At 37.7% G+C, this 21,407-nt stretch overlaps 1 protein-coding gene across 1 annotated transcript; it reads right to left on the bottom strand.

The window, feature by feature from the left end:
• Positions 1 to 10,464: 10,464 nt before the first annotated feature.
• On the bottom strand, positions 10,465 to 11,052 carry LOC138387319 (interferon omega-1-like). Its single transcript, XM_069474261.1, has one exon. The coding sequence runs from the start codon at positions 11,050 to 11,052 to the stop codon at positions 10,465 to 10,467; it is 588 nt and encodes a 195-aa protein (XP_069330362.1).
• Between the last annotated feature and the right edge of the window lie 10,355 nt (positions 11,053 to 21,407).

The raw sequence follows: 21,407 nt of genomic DNA, 5'->3' as shown, positions 1-21,407 counted from the left end.
TACCTTTTCTCCGATAAGAGCCACAAAATCTATCCTCAGAAAATTTCCATTTTACAAGACAATATTATAGTCATCATGATGTACTTGTTAGAAAAAAATTTTAATGGATTTAGGGGATATAAGTTGAATTCTGTTACATGTATGTATTGTACAGTGGTAAAGTCTGGGCTTTTAGTGTACCCATCACCTGAATAGTATACATTGTACCCAATATCACCCCCTTCCATCCTCCATCCTCTTGAGTCTCCAATGTCCATTAGACCACTGTGTGTTTCCTTGTGTAGATAAATACATAGTGAAATGATTATCATAGGTAAGCAATTTAACATATCCATCACCTCACATGGTTACCTTTTCTCTGGTAAGAGCCACAAAATCCATCTATCTCATTTAAAGATGCATTTCAAGTACACTTTATTTTTGTAATTACTAATTACCCCTCAAATTTTATAGTATACCCAAATATTATTTAGTCGTGGGTGGGATGTTAAAAATTGCAGCCTCAAAGGAAGACTTCTCCCCAAAAACTGACTTCAGATATGGCCAAAGATAATAGGCAATTGATGATCTTCCTGAAGAACAGAGCCAGGCATTAAAAAGAAAAAGAAAAATGAAAAGGAGTTCCTCCCAGAGACCAAAGTAAGTAATCAAGGAAAATACTTTGCCCTTCCCAGTGCTTGCTCAGTAGTATGTAAACATGTGTTTCCCATCTATTCCTATTCTGAATGGAAGCCTTTGTTGTGACTATCCTATTTCCAGACTACACAGAGGCACATGCAGCCACTAGGGAGAGGACTCTCCATGACTGAAGATCTTGAACTTTGAGCTGGATGGAGTTACAGGACAATACTTTGGGCAAATGAGTATACTCCGCATGAGAGAGAAAGGGGAAAATGAATGTTTGATGACCGGAAGGGCACTCTGTAGCAGTCAATGCTATAATCTCAGCAAACCCATTTCCTTTCCATTCTGGAAATAAAGCTAATTTTTATTTCCCTCATAGACATTTGGGGCCAAATGGCTGAGTGTACACCAATACAGTATAGACTTGATGGATTCCACTCTTCGAATTGGCTCACATAAGCTTCCCATGTGTAATCCCTTTCTCTCATCTCTCTCTGTTGCAAACATGGAGATTACATGTGCAAGAATAAGGGTTCAGTAAATGGAAGGAGCTGAGCACCCCCATTGACTCTGTAGTGCCTACCCCTCCCTATCTGTAGGCCAACATGGAATCTGGGATGGAAATTGTCAGTTATAGAAGCTGGCATAACATAACGTGTATCTGTCTAATACCCATTGTATCCCAAACAATGTCCTGAAAATCCGAGTGTAAGACCTTCCTGCTCTTGAATTCATCTGGGATCTCCCTTGTCTGCAAGATTTCACCAGGGAAAGTAATAGGAAGCACTCTGCTATCTTGTGTCTTCCCTATTCTGTCTCTATTTGCCACTGAGTTCTACTTTCAGATCCAGAAATACTTTTAATCTTCTTTCTAATATTACAGAAACTCCCCCATTCCTATTTTCTACCTTTTTTATGTGCATTCAACTTTTCCTCCCCTGTCAGTGGGGTTAGGGGAAAAGAGGCAGAAGAACTACTGGGGAAAAATCAAATTTCAAAGCACAAAAAATACATTAAAATAAATTTCAAATATATTACCCCCAACTAAAGCACATATATTATAAAATCTGGGTACTTTAAAGCCCCAAAATATGGGGTGGTTTTTCAGATCATAAGGAGAGAAAAATGTTTCTACCAAACATATCTTTTTAAAAATTTGAATCAATGTATTAAAACTTATCAAATTGCATATTTAAGGTCTGTTCATTTTTTGTATGTAAATTTTATGTATATATGTAACCTACAAAAAAGCACAAATTATCTTGTTTTCTCACCTCTATTTTCTGAGTGCAAGCATAATACCTGGCATAAAAGTGCTCTACTTTATAATACCTTAAAATGAATGAATAAAGGGATTGTACCAGTGAATCTTCAGCTTATGTCATAAAAATCAGAATATGTTGGTTTTCATTACAAATGAAAATTAGTTTACAATAAAATATAATAAATGACAAGAGAATTAACTAATAAAACATTAAGATGAACATGTTATACTTAAAGATGAGCATGTTATTTTAATAGATATATTTTAAACACTATACAGACAACAATATGAATGGATTACTAAAAAATAAATGCCATCATGCTCATCAAAAAGGAATCATTCCTCCAGTCTTTTTTTTTTTTTTTTTTTGGAGACAGAGTCTCGCTTTGTTGCCCGGGCTAGAGTGAGTGCCGTGGCGTCAGCTTAGCTCACAGCAACCTCAGACTCCTCAGCTTAAGCGATCCTACTGCCTCAGCCTCCCGAGTAGCTGGGACTACAGGCATGCGCCACCATGCCCGGCTAATTTTTTTTGTATATATATATTTTAGTTGTCCATATAATTTCTTTCTATTTTTAGTAGAGACGGGGTCTTGCTCAGGCTGGTCTCGAACTCCTGACCTCGAGTGATCCACCCGCCTCGGCCTCCCAGAGTGCTAGGATTACAGGCGTGAGCCACCGCGCCTGGCCATTCCTCCAGTCTTGAAACTTTTTTCCACAAATATTTGCCTTATAACACTAAAAAAAGTCTGTTAAATTTAAGGCAATATATTTCACACCAAAGCAGACATATGTCTTTGAAGGGTGTGAACATTTCTTTTCAATTAAAGTTCTAGTCTCTTTCCTTACCTGCCATTTTTTAAAACAAGATTAATGATGAAGACAACCAGCTCTTGATTTCCACTCTGACACCTCATGGGCACGTTCACTCTATTCCTTCCCTTTCAAATAGAGATTGGTTCCTTGGAAGTACCTCTTCACAGCCAGTAAGAAGTACTCACCTGCTGCAAGGATTTCTTCTGATTCATTCTTCTGACCTGAATAGGTCCCAGCCTTCCAGCTTCTGACCAAGTCTAATGAGGAATCTCTCCAGGAGGGTTTTATTCAAGACAGCAGAGGAACCCTTTGTACTAAAGAGGCTGAAGTTTTGCTAGAGCACGTCAAGGAAGACAGCAGTGTCCCCAGTCTTCTGGATGTGGCTTTATCCAACTGTTCCCAGGAAACCTGACTTCATTCCTGTCCATCAAACAGGAAAAAAGGAATAGTCTCATTTGTCTCAGAAGCCTGAAGACTTCTCTATTAGTCAGACCTTGGCACTGAGGCAGTTCAAACCTTTAAAAGCATATGGGGGTGCTGAGGAGTATTACAGGGCCATCAGTACATGGATGGAAGAGGCCATTGAAAATCTTGTGAATGCTGCCAGCCTACCTAAGAAGTGTAACTGGGTCTTAGCCCCTAAGTTCTTTAAATCAGAAACACAGCAGCTTCCATCACCTGGAAGCCCTGCATATAGGACTTGTATACGGGATTGTAACACACATGGCTTTCTCTTTTCACTGTTTTCTTAATGGGCTTCAAAAACAACTCTTCGGTTGCTGCTAATAGTCCTAAGTGCAAATACTAGTTATTTTCAGGTGCAAGGAGTGTAAGAATTCAAATTCCAAAACCAATATTATTTTCATCCTATTCATAGCACCAACTCACCTCATGAGTAATTGTCACACATACAGCGATACCCTCTGCTCTGGAGTGACAGAGCATAACTTGTTCAGTAGGCACAGAGCCATGAGCCATGTGTCCTGAACTCTCACTCTGCCTGACTTGCTCCTGTTGTGCAGAGCATGGGTTAACTCACCTCAGTTGGATACCTTATGATATTCCTTTATTGGGTGGTTGCAATAGTCTCCAAAGTAATACACTGGCTTTCTTCTGCTTGCCTAAGCTCTTATCAAATTTGCCAGGTGTCAATGTGAATGATAAAATAGTGAGAAATGACCTTCCCTCCTCCGGATCCAGGTATCAGATAGTTTGATAGCCTATAGATGGCACCAGCAAACAGACACCTTCTATATATATGGGAAGAAATTGTCCATGGTATATATTTTTTGCCTTAAATAGCCAAATAACTTTTGTTTTGCCAAGTTTTCTTTTCTTATTCAACTCATTTCATTAGATTGTTGAACATTTATTAATTAGTATTACTTTTATTACTGTTTGTGATATGAAAAAATTTTCACCTTCTTTTTCCTCATATTTACAGGGCAAAGTTTCTACTGAATTTCTTCCTGTATCCTTTTAGTTTAATACAGAAACTAAAGAAAATTTTCCAATATTTCCTATAATCATCACAATATCAGATTTTTATTTTCTTTCTCAATTCAACATCCTAAATAAACCAAAGCTGTCCATCAATGCATCTGGATGTAAAGGAACAAAAGAAAACGCAATGCAAGTTGGAATGTGTTAAAAGTGATAGAAAGTGTGTAACTTCTCAGCTAACAAAATGAGAAAATATAATTTGGCTCAATTCACTGCAATAAGTTGGAGACTCGAGTCCATACCAAAGCTGGAGGGTGAAGGGCATAACAGAAGTAAAGAACAGGCAGCAAGCTGGCTGCCCCTGGCCGGGGCTCAAAGGAGAGTAATTCTGTACAATGGCCAGCCTTCAGCTTTGCAAGACCAGCCAGGCAATTATTCTTTCATTTTTTTCTCAGATGTAATCAGTTGAGGGGCAAGGAAAAAGGACTGTACCAATGAACTCACAAGAGACTCACTTTAAATAAGAACAATTTAATAACTATAACTAATTCTATCTGGCAGAACAATGAATGTTAGTCTTTGTCCCTGAGCACTTCACATGGTTAATTAATCCACTCAGAACCTGGATAATTTCAGAGAATATCATTCTTACTCAGTATAGCTAGATAATTATATGATAATATTAAAAATAAGAATGTTATTGAGCATCTATAGACTAAGCATATTAATACTTGCAATTTAATCTTCTGAATGCTCCGAGTATACATGAATTTGTGAACTATTATTTCTTGAACTCCTATGTGTGAAAGTCCTTGTTCTAGTTGCTTTGGTACTCGTCAGTTAACAAAACAAGCAGATGTCTCTCCTTTATATATCCCCGTGCTACAGAGCAGAAAATAGAGCCACAGAGAGTAACCTTCCCAAGGTCATAGCCTCATGTTGGAATCCAGGTCTTATGACCTCATGGCCTGGGAGCTTTATCACATTCTGGGAATATTACTGTCCATGAGAACCAGAGATGTTGCTAAGAATCTGATCGTCCTTTCTCCAGGACAGTCTTAGATAAATAATTGTAAGTATTTTCTATCCAATTCTCAGTTGTCTCAATCATAACTGGTACTATTCTCTCATGACAGACATTTTACAGTATAAAAAAATTGGTCATCACTTTCATTACACCTGTTACAAACCATTCTTGTCTTCTTGATTATATTTGTTAAATGCCTCCCTTGACCAATACAGTGTTTCCTAAAAGTTGAATTTGGGTGATATATGCCTGTTGCCTTGTATGAACGATTTATTTTCTGTCTTTATTGAATTTTCACTTTCACGCTCAGATTGGTTCCTCCAGCAATTGGTCATCCTGCAACTCAAACTGCCATATAGTGTAGCAGAAAACCATAATGTAGCAGCCCGCATGATCTTCACGAGTGAGGCCGGAAGACTTTCACCTTGGCCAAGTAACAATGCTTACATACAACAAACTTGACAACTATTTGATCTGTGTAAGCAAAAACCCAATATACCAAATTTGCCAAGTTTCTTGCATTCCAAGTTCTTTAGCTGCTCCTGGTATAGAACTTCACATTTCTCGATGCTCCTTTTCATTTATTGAGCAAACATGCATCAAGTGCCTGGTGTAGTGTCCTCCTAGGAGAATCAGAACTTAACCCCTGAACACCACTGCAATGAGCTCTTGGGTTTTGTCGCAACTTATTGGGTGTAGACAAGTGTTGGTGCTGTTCCACTGTGCCAGGTTGGTCCTCTGTGGGGACTTGTCCACTGCAGGGCAGGGTGTTGGCAGGGGGCCAGGCACAACCACATTCACACTTGGCCTCCCCCAGTGGACACTGCATAGTGATTCCCTTTAGATACTCCTAGGTATCCCCTGCCTCGTCCTCTACCCCAGAAGACCATATGCCTGTCAGGTGGCTAAGGCCCAGAACTACGGTGGGACTTGTGCCTGGCTGACAGGCTGTGCAGTGAGTCCCACCGCTGGCTTCCCCAATGCTTTCATAACTTCTGGGTATTAAACAGGACATGGATACAGAGATTTTCAGGTCAAAGTGACAGTATAGAGCTAGCTAGGAAAATCATTTCCCACCAAATATATAACACAGGATGAACAAAAAGTCATAGTACATAGGAGAATTTTTTTCACACTAAATATATAAAATAAGATGAACAGAAAGTAAATTATACATATATGTATAGGTGTACATGCATGTATGTGTATATATGTATATATTACACATATATGTGTCTGTATCTATCTCTATATATACATAACTTCTGCAATACCCCATGAATAGAGAGGATTGTAATATTTGAAATGTGTTAGGAAATCAAAGACAGAGAGACAGAGGAATTCAAGAATTGTCAAGCCCTTCCCCTGCTCCTCACCTGGTTCACTCATAAGCAATAGCAGAAGAAAGAAATAAAAAGGACAAAAATCTATTAAAATATTACCAGGACTGTCCCCACCCACAATTTATAGAGAAGCAAACTAAAGCATTGGCTAGGTTGTCTGAGGTAAAAAGAAACGCTCCCAAATTGACCTCCCGCCCTACTACCTGAACAATGCACACACCCACACCCACACACATACACACGACTCTTGATTAACGACAGTGTACAAATACAATATTGTGCAACTTACAGTAACACTTTCCAAATTCTACCAGCATCCACATACTTCAATGAAGAAGCCTCACTGGCTATCAGTTGGCAATACTGGAGTTCTCTAGCAGTTCTTAAAATACATCTGAACTCCCTATTTGACCATGTGGAAAGGCTGCCAATGTCATCATTCAATAATAAGTATTTTTTCCAATTATACAGGCAGGCATGATCTGATATTTGGAATGAATTTGTTAAATAGAATTTACTGATTGTTTTATTGCAGTGAAATAAACTAGAGAACAGTAATATTTCAGAATTAGGTCAATTCTTGCCAAGAAAGGATCTGTTGCTGCTTTTGGAGGCCAATCCCCAGGAGGGAACTGGACTTGTTCATAGAAAAGGAGCCTGCCCTCCACCAGTGTGGTCCCCGCCCTCTACCCCATGGCCAGCAGGGGGCGCACTTCCCCACGAGCGTTTTGTTCGTCCACGAGGTAAACTGGATTCAGCTGTTTTCTTTTACTTTCGGTGCCTGTTAATATCATTGTAACATGGACATTCCCTCAGGGCCCAACGGTATTCCTCAAGACACACACAGATACAAAACTTGCTTACCGCAGTTTTGAAAAACTTTAGAGTTCCTATTTGACTTTGTTTTCTTCCTGTGGCTTTCCACTGTTACACAAACCTCTAAGGGAGAAACCAGAGCAGAATCAGAGGCACCTGTGTGAATAGGCGGTAAGGTAGGGAGTGGTAAGAAAGTGCAGGGTGGAGAGAGTGAAGATACTGTGATAGGGAGTAATGGATTGGGGAAAGCAGAACCGGGATGGTTGTGGGAGGAAGCGTTCCAGGAGCCAGGACCAATAAATATGTGTCTTCCCCACTTCACTCTAGGGGAGGACTCCCTCTCTCAGATATTTACACTTGCCACTGGCTTGACCACTGAATACAGTGATAAAATCCCTAATTCAGAGTTACTCCTCTGAAATAAGTAGTGACAGTTTTTCCATCTTTTCCAGACCTTCTCCCAGAATTCCATGGAATTCCAGCTTTTGGCAGTCATTGTATTTAATAGACAAATATTAATACTGTTCTGACATAGGTCGATATTAAAAAAATAGGAAGTTGGTTACCAAATATTAAGAACTCACTCACTGGAAGGTACAGTGCTAAGTTTTATAAAATGTACATTTTTGTTTAATGCAACAGCTCTATAAATATTTTCACTCTACTTTACATTTGAGAAACTGAGGCCCAAAGGGTTTAGGTGAGTTGGCTGGGATCACACATACAAAATGGCAGATTGGGGGGATCAATGAAAATTCCTATATTGGGAGTATGGATGATTCCTAAGTTTTATATTATGGATTTCTGTTCATTATTTTAAGATTTAAATTACAGGATCGTTAAACTGTTTCTGCTTGGTCTTTCTTATTCTGGTGGCTATTGTACATATTGTACACCATTACTTTGTAGCTAATATTATTTCTTTGTATTTAATAATTTTTTTTTCTGTTAGCTTCTGTGAGAAAGATTCATCTAGTTTCTTTCATTTATTTTTATCATGCATCTCATTCTTTGATATACATTATAATTAGCCATTCTGGAATACACAAATACTTATGATTTTCATGAAACCAAAGCTCTCTACTGTGTACAATTCTAAAGTTAATTAGGAAATAGGGGAAGCAATAATATTAAAAGAAAAATTTTTGACCTTAGCTAGCTTAATCAGAAGAATTGAATGTTTTAAAGTAAAAAAAAAAAAAAAAGTATAGCAATGAGGAGAGGTTATTAATCATATTAACAAAGCAAATAATCTCAAAACTACTGTATTATCAGAGTAATTAGATTTATAGGAAAAAATGTATTAGATGATAATAAAGAAGGAAAGAAAATTGCAATAAAAAGTTCTAGGAATATTGCCTGGCACTCTAACAGAAAGGAATTTAGATTATCATCCCATATCATAGATAAAGTAAATCCTGGTGGAATGTAGAATCGAAAGTAAAAACAGATTTGCAGCTGAATGTGTGTAAAATCAAAAGAGGAATATGATTAGGGAAATGCTTGGTTCTTTGTCCTAGACATTCAATAATTTAGAGAAATAAAAAAAAGAAAATGTTCAGCCCTTTGTACACAGGTGAAGTTAAAAACAAGTGTCCATCAAAAGCATATGGCACAATTTATAGAAAATGAATAGGTCAATAATCAGAAATTATAAAATCATAAATAAATAATGTAAATGGCCAACATAAAAACTAGAGTAAATAATACAACAGAATAAAATGAAACTTTATTGGAAAATTTGATTTAAAAAAACAAATTAACAAGCAACTGTGTTACCATTGAAATTTACTATAAAGTAATATTAATTACAGCACTCATAAACTACTATTGTACCCAAATTATTTAAACCAAATATTAAAAATGTTCATATTTTGAAAGTGATTTTGGGAAAGTAGAATTGCAAAAACATAAAAAATATGCAAGATATATATCCACATTCTCCTCCAGGTCGATCTTATTTTATTCTTCCACTCAAGAAACAAACTTCCCCAAATAATTTTCTATACACAGTGTTCCTAATTCTGCTTCTTGTGTTTCCTCTTCAATCTACTCCCAAATGATGGTGTCTATTTTCAGGTCCACTGGGACAATTCATCTATCTTAAAATCGCCACTGTCTTTTGAAAACTCTTCTTCCTTTCATTCATGTCTCCCCTACTCTGCCCTATTTCTCCACCTCAGTGCCCTTTGCAGTCTCTCCTCCTCTGTCCTACCTTTGAAAGTGGAAGGTCTGCAGTACAAAATTTAGGTCCTCATCTCATTGTCCCATCTATTTATTAATATGAGTGGTCATGTCCATTCCTATGTCCTCATTACCAGACAGATATAAAAACTCTCAAATTAATACATTCACCTATGGCATTTGTTATTCATTCTTGACCCATATTCCCAACTGCTGATAAGATTTCTGCACCTTTACGTCTCTCAGGCACTTTAGAAAAGACATCTGCTTTTTTCCTCTTCCCAGCATCATTTGCCCCTAAAGTTTCTGGTGTGAGAATATCCTTTTCCTTTTCTTCTCTTTGTAGCATTTTTAGTACAACTTTTATGTTTCCTTTACTGTAAAACTAAAGGTTTCAATGCAGTAGGAACTGTGTTAGCTTCATTCACCTCTATTTCTTGAAGGAAATCCGACAATTGGCCACTTACTCAATTTATGTACATAATGGGAATGGAATTAATAAATAAGTAAGTAAATATTACCACCCATTCTTCAATTTGGTTAAGAATACTAGCACTTGGATTTTGTTTTTAGAAAAAAAATTCGAGAAAATTTCTTTGATGAGAATTTAATAAATAATAAAACAATATTTAATAAAATGTAAAGGTGATCATATTTTCTAATTTTAAAACAATGTAAAGGTGAACTCCAGTTATATAAAAATGTAAATATTATGAATATAATAAGGTGCCTAAATAAATATACAAACAATAAATAACATCACGGCTATCATCACTTAGGGACCAATGCCCCTAAAGCTGAATGTTTTTAACATATACTTGCTTAATATTCCGACAAAGTATTTGCTGAATTTAACTCAATATATTCAGTGACCAAATCACAAATGAGAATATTTTGCAATATCCAATATCTGCAAGTGTGATATGGCAGCTTAGTCAACGAGAACCATTTCAAGATGACCCCAGATCTCCATCCTTCCTTCTTAACTTTTCCTGCAAGTTTGTTGATGAAGAGAAGGAGCCCATGACTTCCACTCTGACAATTTCCCAGGCACAGTCACTGTAGTTCTTCTCTTGCAGGTAGAGACGAATTCTCCAGAAGTACCTCCTCAAGGCCAGGGTCGAGTTCTCCATCGCACTGGCAGAGTCTTCCTCCGCCGTCACCTGCACCAAGCAGGCCTCCAGGTGTTCCAGCTGCTGGTGAAGCCCAGTGCGCAGTCTGCCCAGGAGGGGCGGGGTCCAGGCAGCAGAGGAGCGCTCTGTGTGGAAGAGGTTGAAGATCTGTTGGAGCATCTCGTGGAGGACAGACACGGCCTGGGCCTTCTGCAGCTGGCTGCCATTCACCATCTCCCGGGGGAATCTGAAGTCGTTTCTGTCCTCCAGACACAAGGAAGTGGATACTCTCCTCATTTGGTCCAGAAGCTCCAAGGTCTTCCTGCTAAGCCGACCTTGGCTCTCAGGCAGGTCACAGCCCAGAGACCCAACAGGGCCACAGCTGCACATCACCAGGGCCGTCAGTAGGGGGAGCAAGAGGGCCATTGGGAAGTGAGGCTGCTGCTGTCCTGGCTGAGCTGGGGTCTGTGTGAGCCTTGGACTCTAGGTTCTCTGAAGACATCCTTTCTATGCATGGCTTTTAAATAGAGAACAAAACAATTTTCATTTTCTGAACATGTATCTACACTTTTACTTCCACTTTTTGTCTCCATATGGGCTAAGAAGTCTCACTTTAAACTCTTAATTTTTGCAAAAAAAAAGTTTAATTTTCCCAGTAAACTTCAGATGTGCTAATTCAAATAGATATTTCTCAACCAAAAGAGAAATGTGTTTGTTCTAAAGACTGAAGTGTATGTAGCTATGTAAGTGTATAAATACTCCTACATACACATATTTTTTGTCCTATGTAAATATTACTCTTCTTTGTTCTGGGAAAAAATTTTTAGCCTTAATCCTAAGCTCCATTTTTACGTTCCTTTACATAAGAAGTCAGGCTCCCTCAGCCCTATGGGTTTCTGTATTTGGTTAGGGATTTTCCAGACTATCTATGGCCAGTAAGCTCTTTGGAATTAATAACTGAGTTTTGTTCACTGTTTTATTCATGAAGAGACTGATGATTATTAGTGAATAAGCTTCTCCAATGTTTATCTTCCTTCTAAAATACATTCATGCAGGTCCATGTGTTTAGGCTTCACTGGGGCCATAAGGTCAAGATTAGTATAGACGTGATCCTTTCTTTTTCACCATTTTCCTACTGGATGTCTAAGTTATCCTCAGGCTGTGCCAATACTCCTAGCAGGTATCTTGGTTCTTTTCAGGTGCATATGGGTGTGAAGATTCTAATTCCAACATAATTTTATTTCCCTAGTACCAGCTTACTCACAAAATAGTTATCACATATAGTAATACTCTTTCCTCTACAGTAACAATGTCCTCAACTCAAATTCTTCCAGACTTATTTACTAAGGGTAGGCTCATCACATCCTGATGAGTTTAGAACTCTTTACTAGACAGGGGCTTTCTTTGCTGCCAAAATGGTACAACTTTCAAGATCCTTGCCCTGCCCCCAGAGTATGTGAAGGACTCTAGTTCTCAGTGGTGACCTTCTCATCTAACACATGTCCCCAGGTATCAAAAGTTTCAACAGTCATCAGATGCTGATAGCAAAAGTTTATTTTGTCTAACTAGGTGGCAGAATTATCTAATATGTAGTCATTTTACCTTCAGTAGTCAAATAATTTTGTCAGATATGGTTTTTATTGATCATCACTTTTTACCTAAACTATTGAATACTTGTTATGCTTAAAGTTTCTGAGGTAGGCACAGGGGATTCCGTGATGACATTATCACTAAGAAACATCTTATATTAGACAAAATAATGACTTTTGAATTGAATGACTTCAATTGTTCATCTACTCAGTGTAATTCTATTTAGGTTCTTGCTCCTCTGTCTCTGTCTCATTCTGACAAGGCAGAGAAGTTAGGTCCAGACTATTCTGTCAGGGAGAACTAGCCTTCTCTCCTTTACTTGTTTGTGATTTTTCATTTTACATTTTTGTCCCTTCTTTTCACATAGTGGTTTACTGGGCAAGGTTTGTCTTGCTGCTCCTGTATTACATTCTAATTAATGATGAAGGAAGACAAAGACAAGTAAAAGAAAGGCAAAGGGGTAGCAATGTTTTTTTTTTTCTATAATTTTTAACATTTCAGATTTTTTTGCTTCTCATTTCATCTTTCCTAGAAAGCAAAACCTGACAATTGTTTGTGAGCAAAAAGAAAACACATGTGATTCTGATTGTCTTGAAAGTGAAAGAAGAGAAGTGACTTTCTGCTGGAAAATTACAAAGTATAAGTTAGCAAAATTCAATGCAGCCAAGTCGGCACTAGGGGCTCTGGCAGAGAGAAGAATGAAGGCCAATGTTGAGGTGCACAAAGTCAGGGAAGTGGCTGCTTCTGCCAGAGGCTCAAAGAAGAGCAATTCCTGGGTCAATGGACTGACTGCCTTCAGCGTGGCAAGAAGACCCCCGACTATTCTTTCATGTAATTCACACTTTTTTTATTCCTTTGCAATTTATTACAGTATGTATCTTGAAAATTTTTATTGATACATAATATACACATTTATTAGGTATACATGCTATTTTGATACATACATAGAATGTATAATGCTCAAGTAAGGACATTTAAGATATCCATCGCCTCATGCATTTTTCATTTCTTTGTGTTGGGAACATTTGAAATCCTATCCGCTAGCTATTTTGAAATTTGTAATACATTGTTGTTAACTGTAGTCACCCTACTGTGCTATCTGTCATTGGAACTCATTCCTTCTATCCAACTATGTCCACATGTGATCAGTTCTGAGCAGAAAAGGAAGGAGTCACACCAACCACCTGCCACGAGAGACAGCCAGGCCCCAGTCACTAGAACACCAGCCCTCATTGGCAGGATAATGGATAGTAGCCTTACCTGAGCACTCTACCTAGTTAATAACCCACTCGGGCAATGACAAGATTCCCTTGAGAAACCTAGAATTAAAAGAAAGGAAGATAGATGACCCCAAATAATTCTGCTGTCAATCTAGATAATAGTCATGATATTAGAAAAAATAATGCTGAATTTTATTGCATGCTTCTTATGGTCTATCCACTGTTTTATGATCATCACAAATATTAACTCAATCTTTTCAACAATGCTGTTTGGATTACACTCACTTATATAACTCTAGGGAGAGAGATAAAATCTAGAGGGATGAACTGTTCTGAATATACCAACGATCCAAGTGTAACACCTTAGGGAGAGCGGAGATAATGGCTTGTCTGGAAGATCCCACTAAAACAAGTGAAGGAATAGAACTCGACCTGGGACTTATGAACCAAGCAGTGGCCACACGGTGAAATCAGCAGAGCAGAGAGGGTGAGATGACAAGGGATTCTGAGATTCACTTCAAATGCCACAGGGTTGCTGTCCATTGTTTTGTAGGGCAACAGGGAGTGTGGTGTAAGTGAACTGAACTGACTACCTTTAAGTACTAAGTAAAAGTAGACAAAATAGCTTTTAAATAGTATAAAGGAGTATATTTTTCTGCCAATTAAAAAATTTCTAAAATATATAATTTCTTCAAGAATATATTAAAACACCCTGAGTGCACATTTGGGAATAACACCAATTGAGTATCGGACAGAGGTCGGGGGTGGGTGGAAGGGATGGGTGTATACCTACTTGATGAGTGTGATGCGCACTGCCTGGGGAATGGTCATGCTTGAAGTTCGAACTGGGGGGGATGGGGTGGGGGGAGGGGATGGGTGCACACCTACATGATGAGTGTGATGTGCACTGTCTAGGGAATGGACACAATTGAAGCTCAGACTCGGGGGGATGGGGAGGCATGGGCAATGTATATAGCCTGAACTTTTGTACCCCCATAATGAGCTGAAAAAAAATAAAATAAAATATATCGAAAAAAAACAAATAAAAAAAATAAAAAATAAAATAAAATAAAAAAATAAAAAAATAAAAAAAAAAGAAGAAGAATATATTAAAACAGGCCAGGCGAGGTGGCTCACACCTGTAATCCTAGCACTCTGGGAGGCCGAAGTGGACAGATTGTTTGAGCTCCGGAGTTCGAGACCAGCCTGAGCAAGAGCGAGACCCCATCTCTACTAAAAATAGAAAGAAATTATGTGGACAGCTAAAAATATATATAGAAAAAATTAGCCAGGCATGGTGGCACATGCCTATAGTCCCAGCTACTCGAGAGCCTGAGGCAGGAGGATTGCTTGAGCTCAGGAGTTTGAGGTTGCTGTGAGCTAGGCTGACGCCACGACACTCTAGCCCGGGGCAACAGAGTGAGACTCTCCCTCAAAAAATAAAATAAAATAAAAATAAAAAAATAAAAAAATAAAAATAAAGATTATATTAAAACAACTTTATTCACACATCAAATACAGACTTCTGAAAGCCTATTTATTTTTAACTCTTGAGTTTTTTTGTGGGTTTAAGAATAAACAAAAAGCACCTAGCAATTTCCATTCTAAGAATATCCCAGTCATATGGGCTCTGACACTCTCCTTCAGGTCCCCACAGGTCCTCATTCCCAAGGATTGCAACATCCTTCTCACCTCCAGCCCATGGGAGACTTCATCTTGTGTACTGATAGAATCCAACCCAGAATCTCTTCTGCTCTTTATCTTTCTTTCCATCCAATGGTTGAGTTGTGAGTGCTGAAAAGACCTTCTGTATGACCAAGAAGGAAGAATGTTATGCACTTTTTTCCTTCTTAGTCATACAGAAAAAGTTAAGGCTTTTTAAGGGCTCCTTATCAAGGAGAGGAGAGTTTTAACTCCAAACATCCTGATTGCTTGATATTGTTGTCTTTATTTTTCCAGCCTCATCCTATTAAAAAACCATGAAGTAAAACTTCAGGATTGAAATAAATATGCCATTGAAATCAGCATTAATTGAAAAATTGATAAAAAGCATTATTTTTCTATCAGTTAAAGATGTTCTCTGCTTTTGTTCTTGTTGCTGCTGTTTGTTTTTTTGTGGACCCCAACTAATCCCCAAGAAGGGTTCCAAACTCTGCTTAGTACCATTCAAGGCAGAATGCACCAACTGGGAAAAAAAAAAAAAAAAAAAAACAGGATTGGTCCACCAAGTGTCCTGTTTTCAATTAACTAAATTAAATAAATGAATTTTGACAAAGGTCTTTGCTGCCATGAGAAATTATGATCTTTCAATATGAGCATTACTAACATTTGTCCTGCTGGCATTGCTCTGCCTAGCTTGTGACAAAATATATTCAAATTCCTAGCCACGACTGTTTGTTCAAGTATTGTTTTCTTTTCATATTGCTTGTTTTCAAAGAAGGCTGCATCATGACCGAAATTTAAGACATTCCTTGGATTGCACCGGCCCCCTTAATAATCTTCCCTATGCTGTGATGACTTGCTGGGTCCTAGAGAGGAAACACAAGATGCGACTGGCACTGGAATACACTTGTCCCCTCCAATACTCTACAGGCTGCTGTGGTATCCGTGTCACCCATGCTGAGGATACTGATGTTGGCCATATCTCTGTGGGAGAACTCTAGAGTTCAGCATCCACTTCAATCTTCTCTCGCCCTTTTCAGAATAATCTGAACAATTGACTCAATCCTACGCATTGATACCGTCTCATCTTCTAAGGACCCGTTGCTGTCCAATTGACACTTTCAGCAGTTCTGTTCTCCTTCCGAATCTTCAAGTTGCTGTTGGGTCTTTCTGTTTCATGTCAAGGATGTGCGCTTTGGTTTTTTGAACAAATGACAGCCATATGCCTGGTGCAGTCTCCTCCTAGGGGAATCAGAACGTGGAAACATCTAAACAGGGGCACAGATGACGTCGTGCATTTCTTACCCGCTCATTGGGTGTGGTGGTGTGGACAGGACTCCCTCTGTTTTCCTGTGTGTCTGTGCCCAGCGGGACATCTTTGACCTGGGCAGCATGGAGCTTGGCAGGCCGGGAGGGCAGAGGAGTGACCACGTTCGCACTCTAGCGCTCTGCTCGCCTCTCCGGTGGAGAAGCCCAGGGACCAGTTCCCCTCACTGCCAGCTCGGTCACCTCCTCACCTCTGTTCTCCAATACTGTTACTAACCTCTGGATAGGATCGGGATATGGTTACAAAGATTTTTCAGGATAAGGTGAGACTACAGAACCAAATCATACAACTTTTTGCCCACCAAACATAAAATAACAACAGTATAAAAATTACATTAAAGATATAAGTAGCATAAACAAAAAACCAAAAAAAAAAGAAAAAATGGAAGGATCCATAATATTTGAAAGGTGTTAAGCCATCACAAAGGGGATGGGGAGTAAACACTCCAGATAAATTAAAAATTTTAAATATGTACTTCTTTTGTCTGCTCCTAAACTAGGCCCCTCACAAGCTGTGGAGGAAAAAAGAAAAGCAAGAATAAAAATATTTTTTAAAACAAAAAATACTTGTACCCCCTAAAGCTATTGAAATTTCTAAAAAAAAAAAAAAAAAAAAAAAAAAAAAAATCATCATTAGAAAATACAAAAAAACTCCACAAAATATAACTTTGAGTTTCTCAACACCTTCCCTCCCTCCATCAGGAAGGAAGCCTGAGCAAAGTTTTGAGAGATCCCTCCTAAATTGAAACCCCTTCCTGCTAGTTGAGTAATTCGCACCCACTTCCTGATTAACTTTTACAGTGTTGCACAGGTTAATATTTCCTAAATTCTTCCCAAATAGATACCTATGCAGGTATTAGTTAGCAACAGCTGTATTCTCTGAAATGCCTTTTGCATATGTCCTCGCTGTCTCTTATTAGTTATGAGTCCAGTCAATATTCAAAGTGACAAAGAATTTTCTCTTAATTATAAAGTCAAGTGACACAATCTAATGAGTGAATTTGTAAAACTAGCAGCTTAATTTTAAGAAAGAATTAATGTACCATCAAACAGGAGATTTTTTCCTGATTTCCCTTGCAGTTCCGTACCCAGACAGGCCAGCCTCCTGGTTAGGCATAGACCATAGAGGGACTGATGAGTCAGGAGGCCCCAGAAGGCAGAGCATGCTGGGGGCAAGGGACACATTCTGATTCTTTCTCTCTCCATGTAGCTGCCCATTGTCCAAAGAGGACATGTTCCACATGAAGGTGGAAATATTTTCCCTCTCTAAGATATAAAATCTAAGAAAACGGGTTTCTTCCAAAATTGGGATCAGTTCTTTCCCAGAAAGAGCCTCTTGTACCTCTGGAGAAAAATCTGCAAGGAAACTGACCTCTGAATAGCACAAAAAATCCTGCTCTCCAGACTTGGCTGCTGTTGTCTGTCTTGGCCAGCAGGAGGCTCTCATCCTCTGTAAATATTTTAATAGCTCCAGCTACTGTTACATCATTGTAACAAGGACATTCTCTCATTTCCAAAAATATTCACTAAGAGAAAAGAAAAAAGGCCTCTCATATGGGAGCTTTTGAAAAACCAAAAACTTTCGCTCAACTTTTGCTTTCAATTGGTGATTGTGTGAACTTTAGAAAAAATTGACAGCCGGAAACCACAGTGGAAGAGGAAGCAGCTGCATGAATGGGCAGTGCAGGTTGACGAGGGTGAATGAGGGGAGGCCACTGGGGATTTCTACACTGGGGAGGAAGGAAACTATTGTGATGTGGGAGTGAAATAATGGGGTCCAGAGATCAGGGAGGAAGGGGGAATGTGGCAGTCATCATAATCAGCAAGAATGCTATAAATATGTAAGTATAGATACATATAAAATACATAGTATTGTATATTATATAATAAACTTCAGTTTAAGAGACTAGTCCTTGGTAAAAAGGAATGCAGAAGTGTGCCAGATATTAGAATCAGCGATGAAAATATGTATATATACACATACACACATATGTGTATATATATATCATATACTATAACACATACTGTCATGTATCATATACTACATAACATATATTATTCAAACACACACACACACTTTCAACTTCAGTTTAGGAGACTAATCCCTATACCACATATTTACAAACCATCAATTTCTGATTGAGTATTAATCAGAAGTATCTTCAATGTCAAATGTATCTAATTTTGAGACTTTTCCAAGACACTTCCCAATTCTTTTTCATAGACTGTCAGCGTTTTGCAGTAGTTACAGAGAGAGGAGTAGGAGCATTCACTATTCTCATATATATCTATACGAATAAATAAGAAAAAAGTCACCATCTGTTAAGCCCTCACTCAGTGGAAAATACTCTGCCAAGTGCTTTAAAATGTTGTTGTTTGTCTTATACTCTCAACAACTCTAGGAATATTTCTACCTTATTTTACATTTGAGAGAGCTGAGGCTCAGAGACCTTAAGTGAATTACCTAGGATCATAGTCATGTCCCAGAAGAGTCTAGATTTAATGCAGAATTCTATGTTGCATGTTATAAGTAATTAAGTTTCATATTTTGAAATTTGGATAAGAATTAATCCAAAAATTATACACTCTATTGCTCTCTGAATTTATTGATGGATAGTTTTGTATTACAGATTTTTTTTTTTTACTGGTTTTCATGTAATTTTGCTCTTTAGATGTTGGGAACAAGAAATTTTCTGATCCCGTTTCACTTTTCTATCTTATGAAGGAAGTGCTCAAGACCATCATACTCATTGCAAGGTAACTATTTGTTAATCCCTAAGAGTTTATGATTTTTATGCAATCATTGTCCTACATATAAGGTAAATCTTAATTTAGTCAGGAAGAAAGGACGTAACAGAGAATTCTTGGTACATCTAACTCTACGAGAAAATGAGGTGTATTTGTAACAACAGTAAAAACAATGTGACAAAGAGGAAAATTAGGTAACCAGATTATTGAAACACATAATTCTTAAAACTGTTGTATTATAGTGGTAATAGGATTCAGGATAAAGGATTAATCTCATTAGTACAGTGGAAGCAATTTTCAATAAAATGGTTCTAAGATGATTATTTGGCAAACTAGGCAAAAATCAACGTAAACTCTCAACTCATATGATAGATGAAAATAAAATCCTGATACAGAATTAATGTAAGATTAGATTTGATTTATTTATTTTTGAGACAGAGTCTTGCTCTGTTGCCCTGGGTAGAGTGCAGTGGTGTCATCATAGCTCACTGCGACCTCAAACTCCTGGGCTCAAGTGATCCTCTTGCCTCAACCTCCCAAGTAGCTGGGACTACAGACATGCCTCAGGACACCCGGCTAATTTTTCTACTTTTAGTAGAGACAGGATCTTGCTCTTGCTCAGGCTGGTCTGAACTCCAGAGCTCAAGTGATCCTTCTGCCTTGGCCTCCTAGAGTACTAGAATTACAGGCATGAGCCACCAAGCCTGGCCAAGCACCTCTTGTATTATCCTGGGTAGAGCTAGAACCCATTCTACTAAGTGAAATATCGCAAGAATGGAAAAACAAGCACCACATGTACTCACTATCAAATTGGTATTAACTGATCAACACTTAAGTGCACATACAGTAATAACAATTATCAGGTGTCAGGCAGGTGGGAGCAGGGAGGAGAGGATGGGTATATTCACACCTAATGGGTGCATGCGCACCGTCTGGGGGATGGACATGCTTGAAGCTCTAACTCGGGTGGGGCAAGGGCAATAAATGTAATGTAAACATTTGTACCCCTGTAGTATGCTGAAATAAAAAATAAGAATTAGCACAGTACATGTTTCAGTCCTAATGTATTAAAAAGGGCTGAGTGTGTCCTATTACCATTAACAACTAGAGAACTGGCAAAAATACATAGATGGAGCACCAGTTATAGATATTGAGCAGGTGACTCAGAGCTGTTAACCTGGGATAAAGAAAAAAGTCTCTTTGAGTTCAACAACTAATTTGAGTTTCTTCCCAGAGGTACAATGAACAGAAGAAATGAAAGACATAAATAAAAACTAACAAACTTTTAGAGGTAGAAAATATAATACCTGAAATGGAAATTTAAATATAAATGGAAAGGTCAGTAACTTTAAAAGCACAAAAATAGAGTCTGTCCAAAATGAAGCATAGAATGAGATAAGAGTCTCAGATTCTTGGAATGCCAGAAGACAAAAGTGAGAGGAGTCAACCAAAATATTAGACAAAATAATGGCAGATAATTTTCTGAATTAAATTAAAACAACAAACCTGTTGCTCCAAGAAGCTAAATGAATGGCAAGCAGCATAAACACAAATAAATAAAAAGTCACTGCAAAACACACCATTATAAAATTGCTGAGAATGTTATTAAAAAATGTTAAAAGCAATTATAAATGAAAAATACCTATAGAAACCATTTCACTATACGTATATCAAAACGTGTACACTTTGAACATATATAATAATAAATAAATAAATAAATGCCTTTGTTGGGTTAGAAGACATATATATTTATCTTATATAAACTTATATAAGATAAATAAATATATAAGATAAAAACATATATGAGATATCTATAAAATATGTATGTTATATATCATACAGAGAAAGATAAGAATGTTTTCAGGCATCTTATTAGAAATAATTCAAAGTTGATGCTAATTAAATGGCATCTTTAAAAGTTGAAGGAAAAAAAAAACACACCAAAGCTGTTAATCTTGAATTTTGTATTAAGAAAATATATCCTTCAAAAATACAAGTAAAATAATGACTCTCTCAGGTAAACAGGAGCTGAGAGAATTCATCATGACCAGACCTGTACTATAAGAATTGCTAACATTCCTCAAGCAGAAGGGAAAAAGATGTCAGATGGAAACTTGGAGCTACAGAAAACAATAAAAAAGAATTGAAATGTTTACTACAAAAATAATAAAAATGTATTCAGCAGTTTAAAACTCATGTACCAGTAATATTGTAATTTATTGGGCTGGTAATAAC

Source organism: Eulemur rufifrons, chromosome 7, assembly GCF_041146395.1.
Source record: "Eulemur rufifrons isolate Redbay chromosome 7, OSU_ERuf_1, whole genome shotgun sequence".
Classification (NCBI taxonomy): domain Eukaryota; kingdom Metazoa; phylum Chordata; class Mammalia; order Primates; family Lemuridae; genus Eulemur; species Eulemur rufifrons.
The sequence above is the reverse complement of the archived record's forward strand: the minus strand, read 5'-3'. Positions and strand labels throughout refer to the sequence as shown.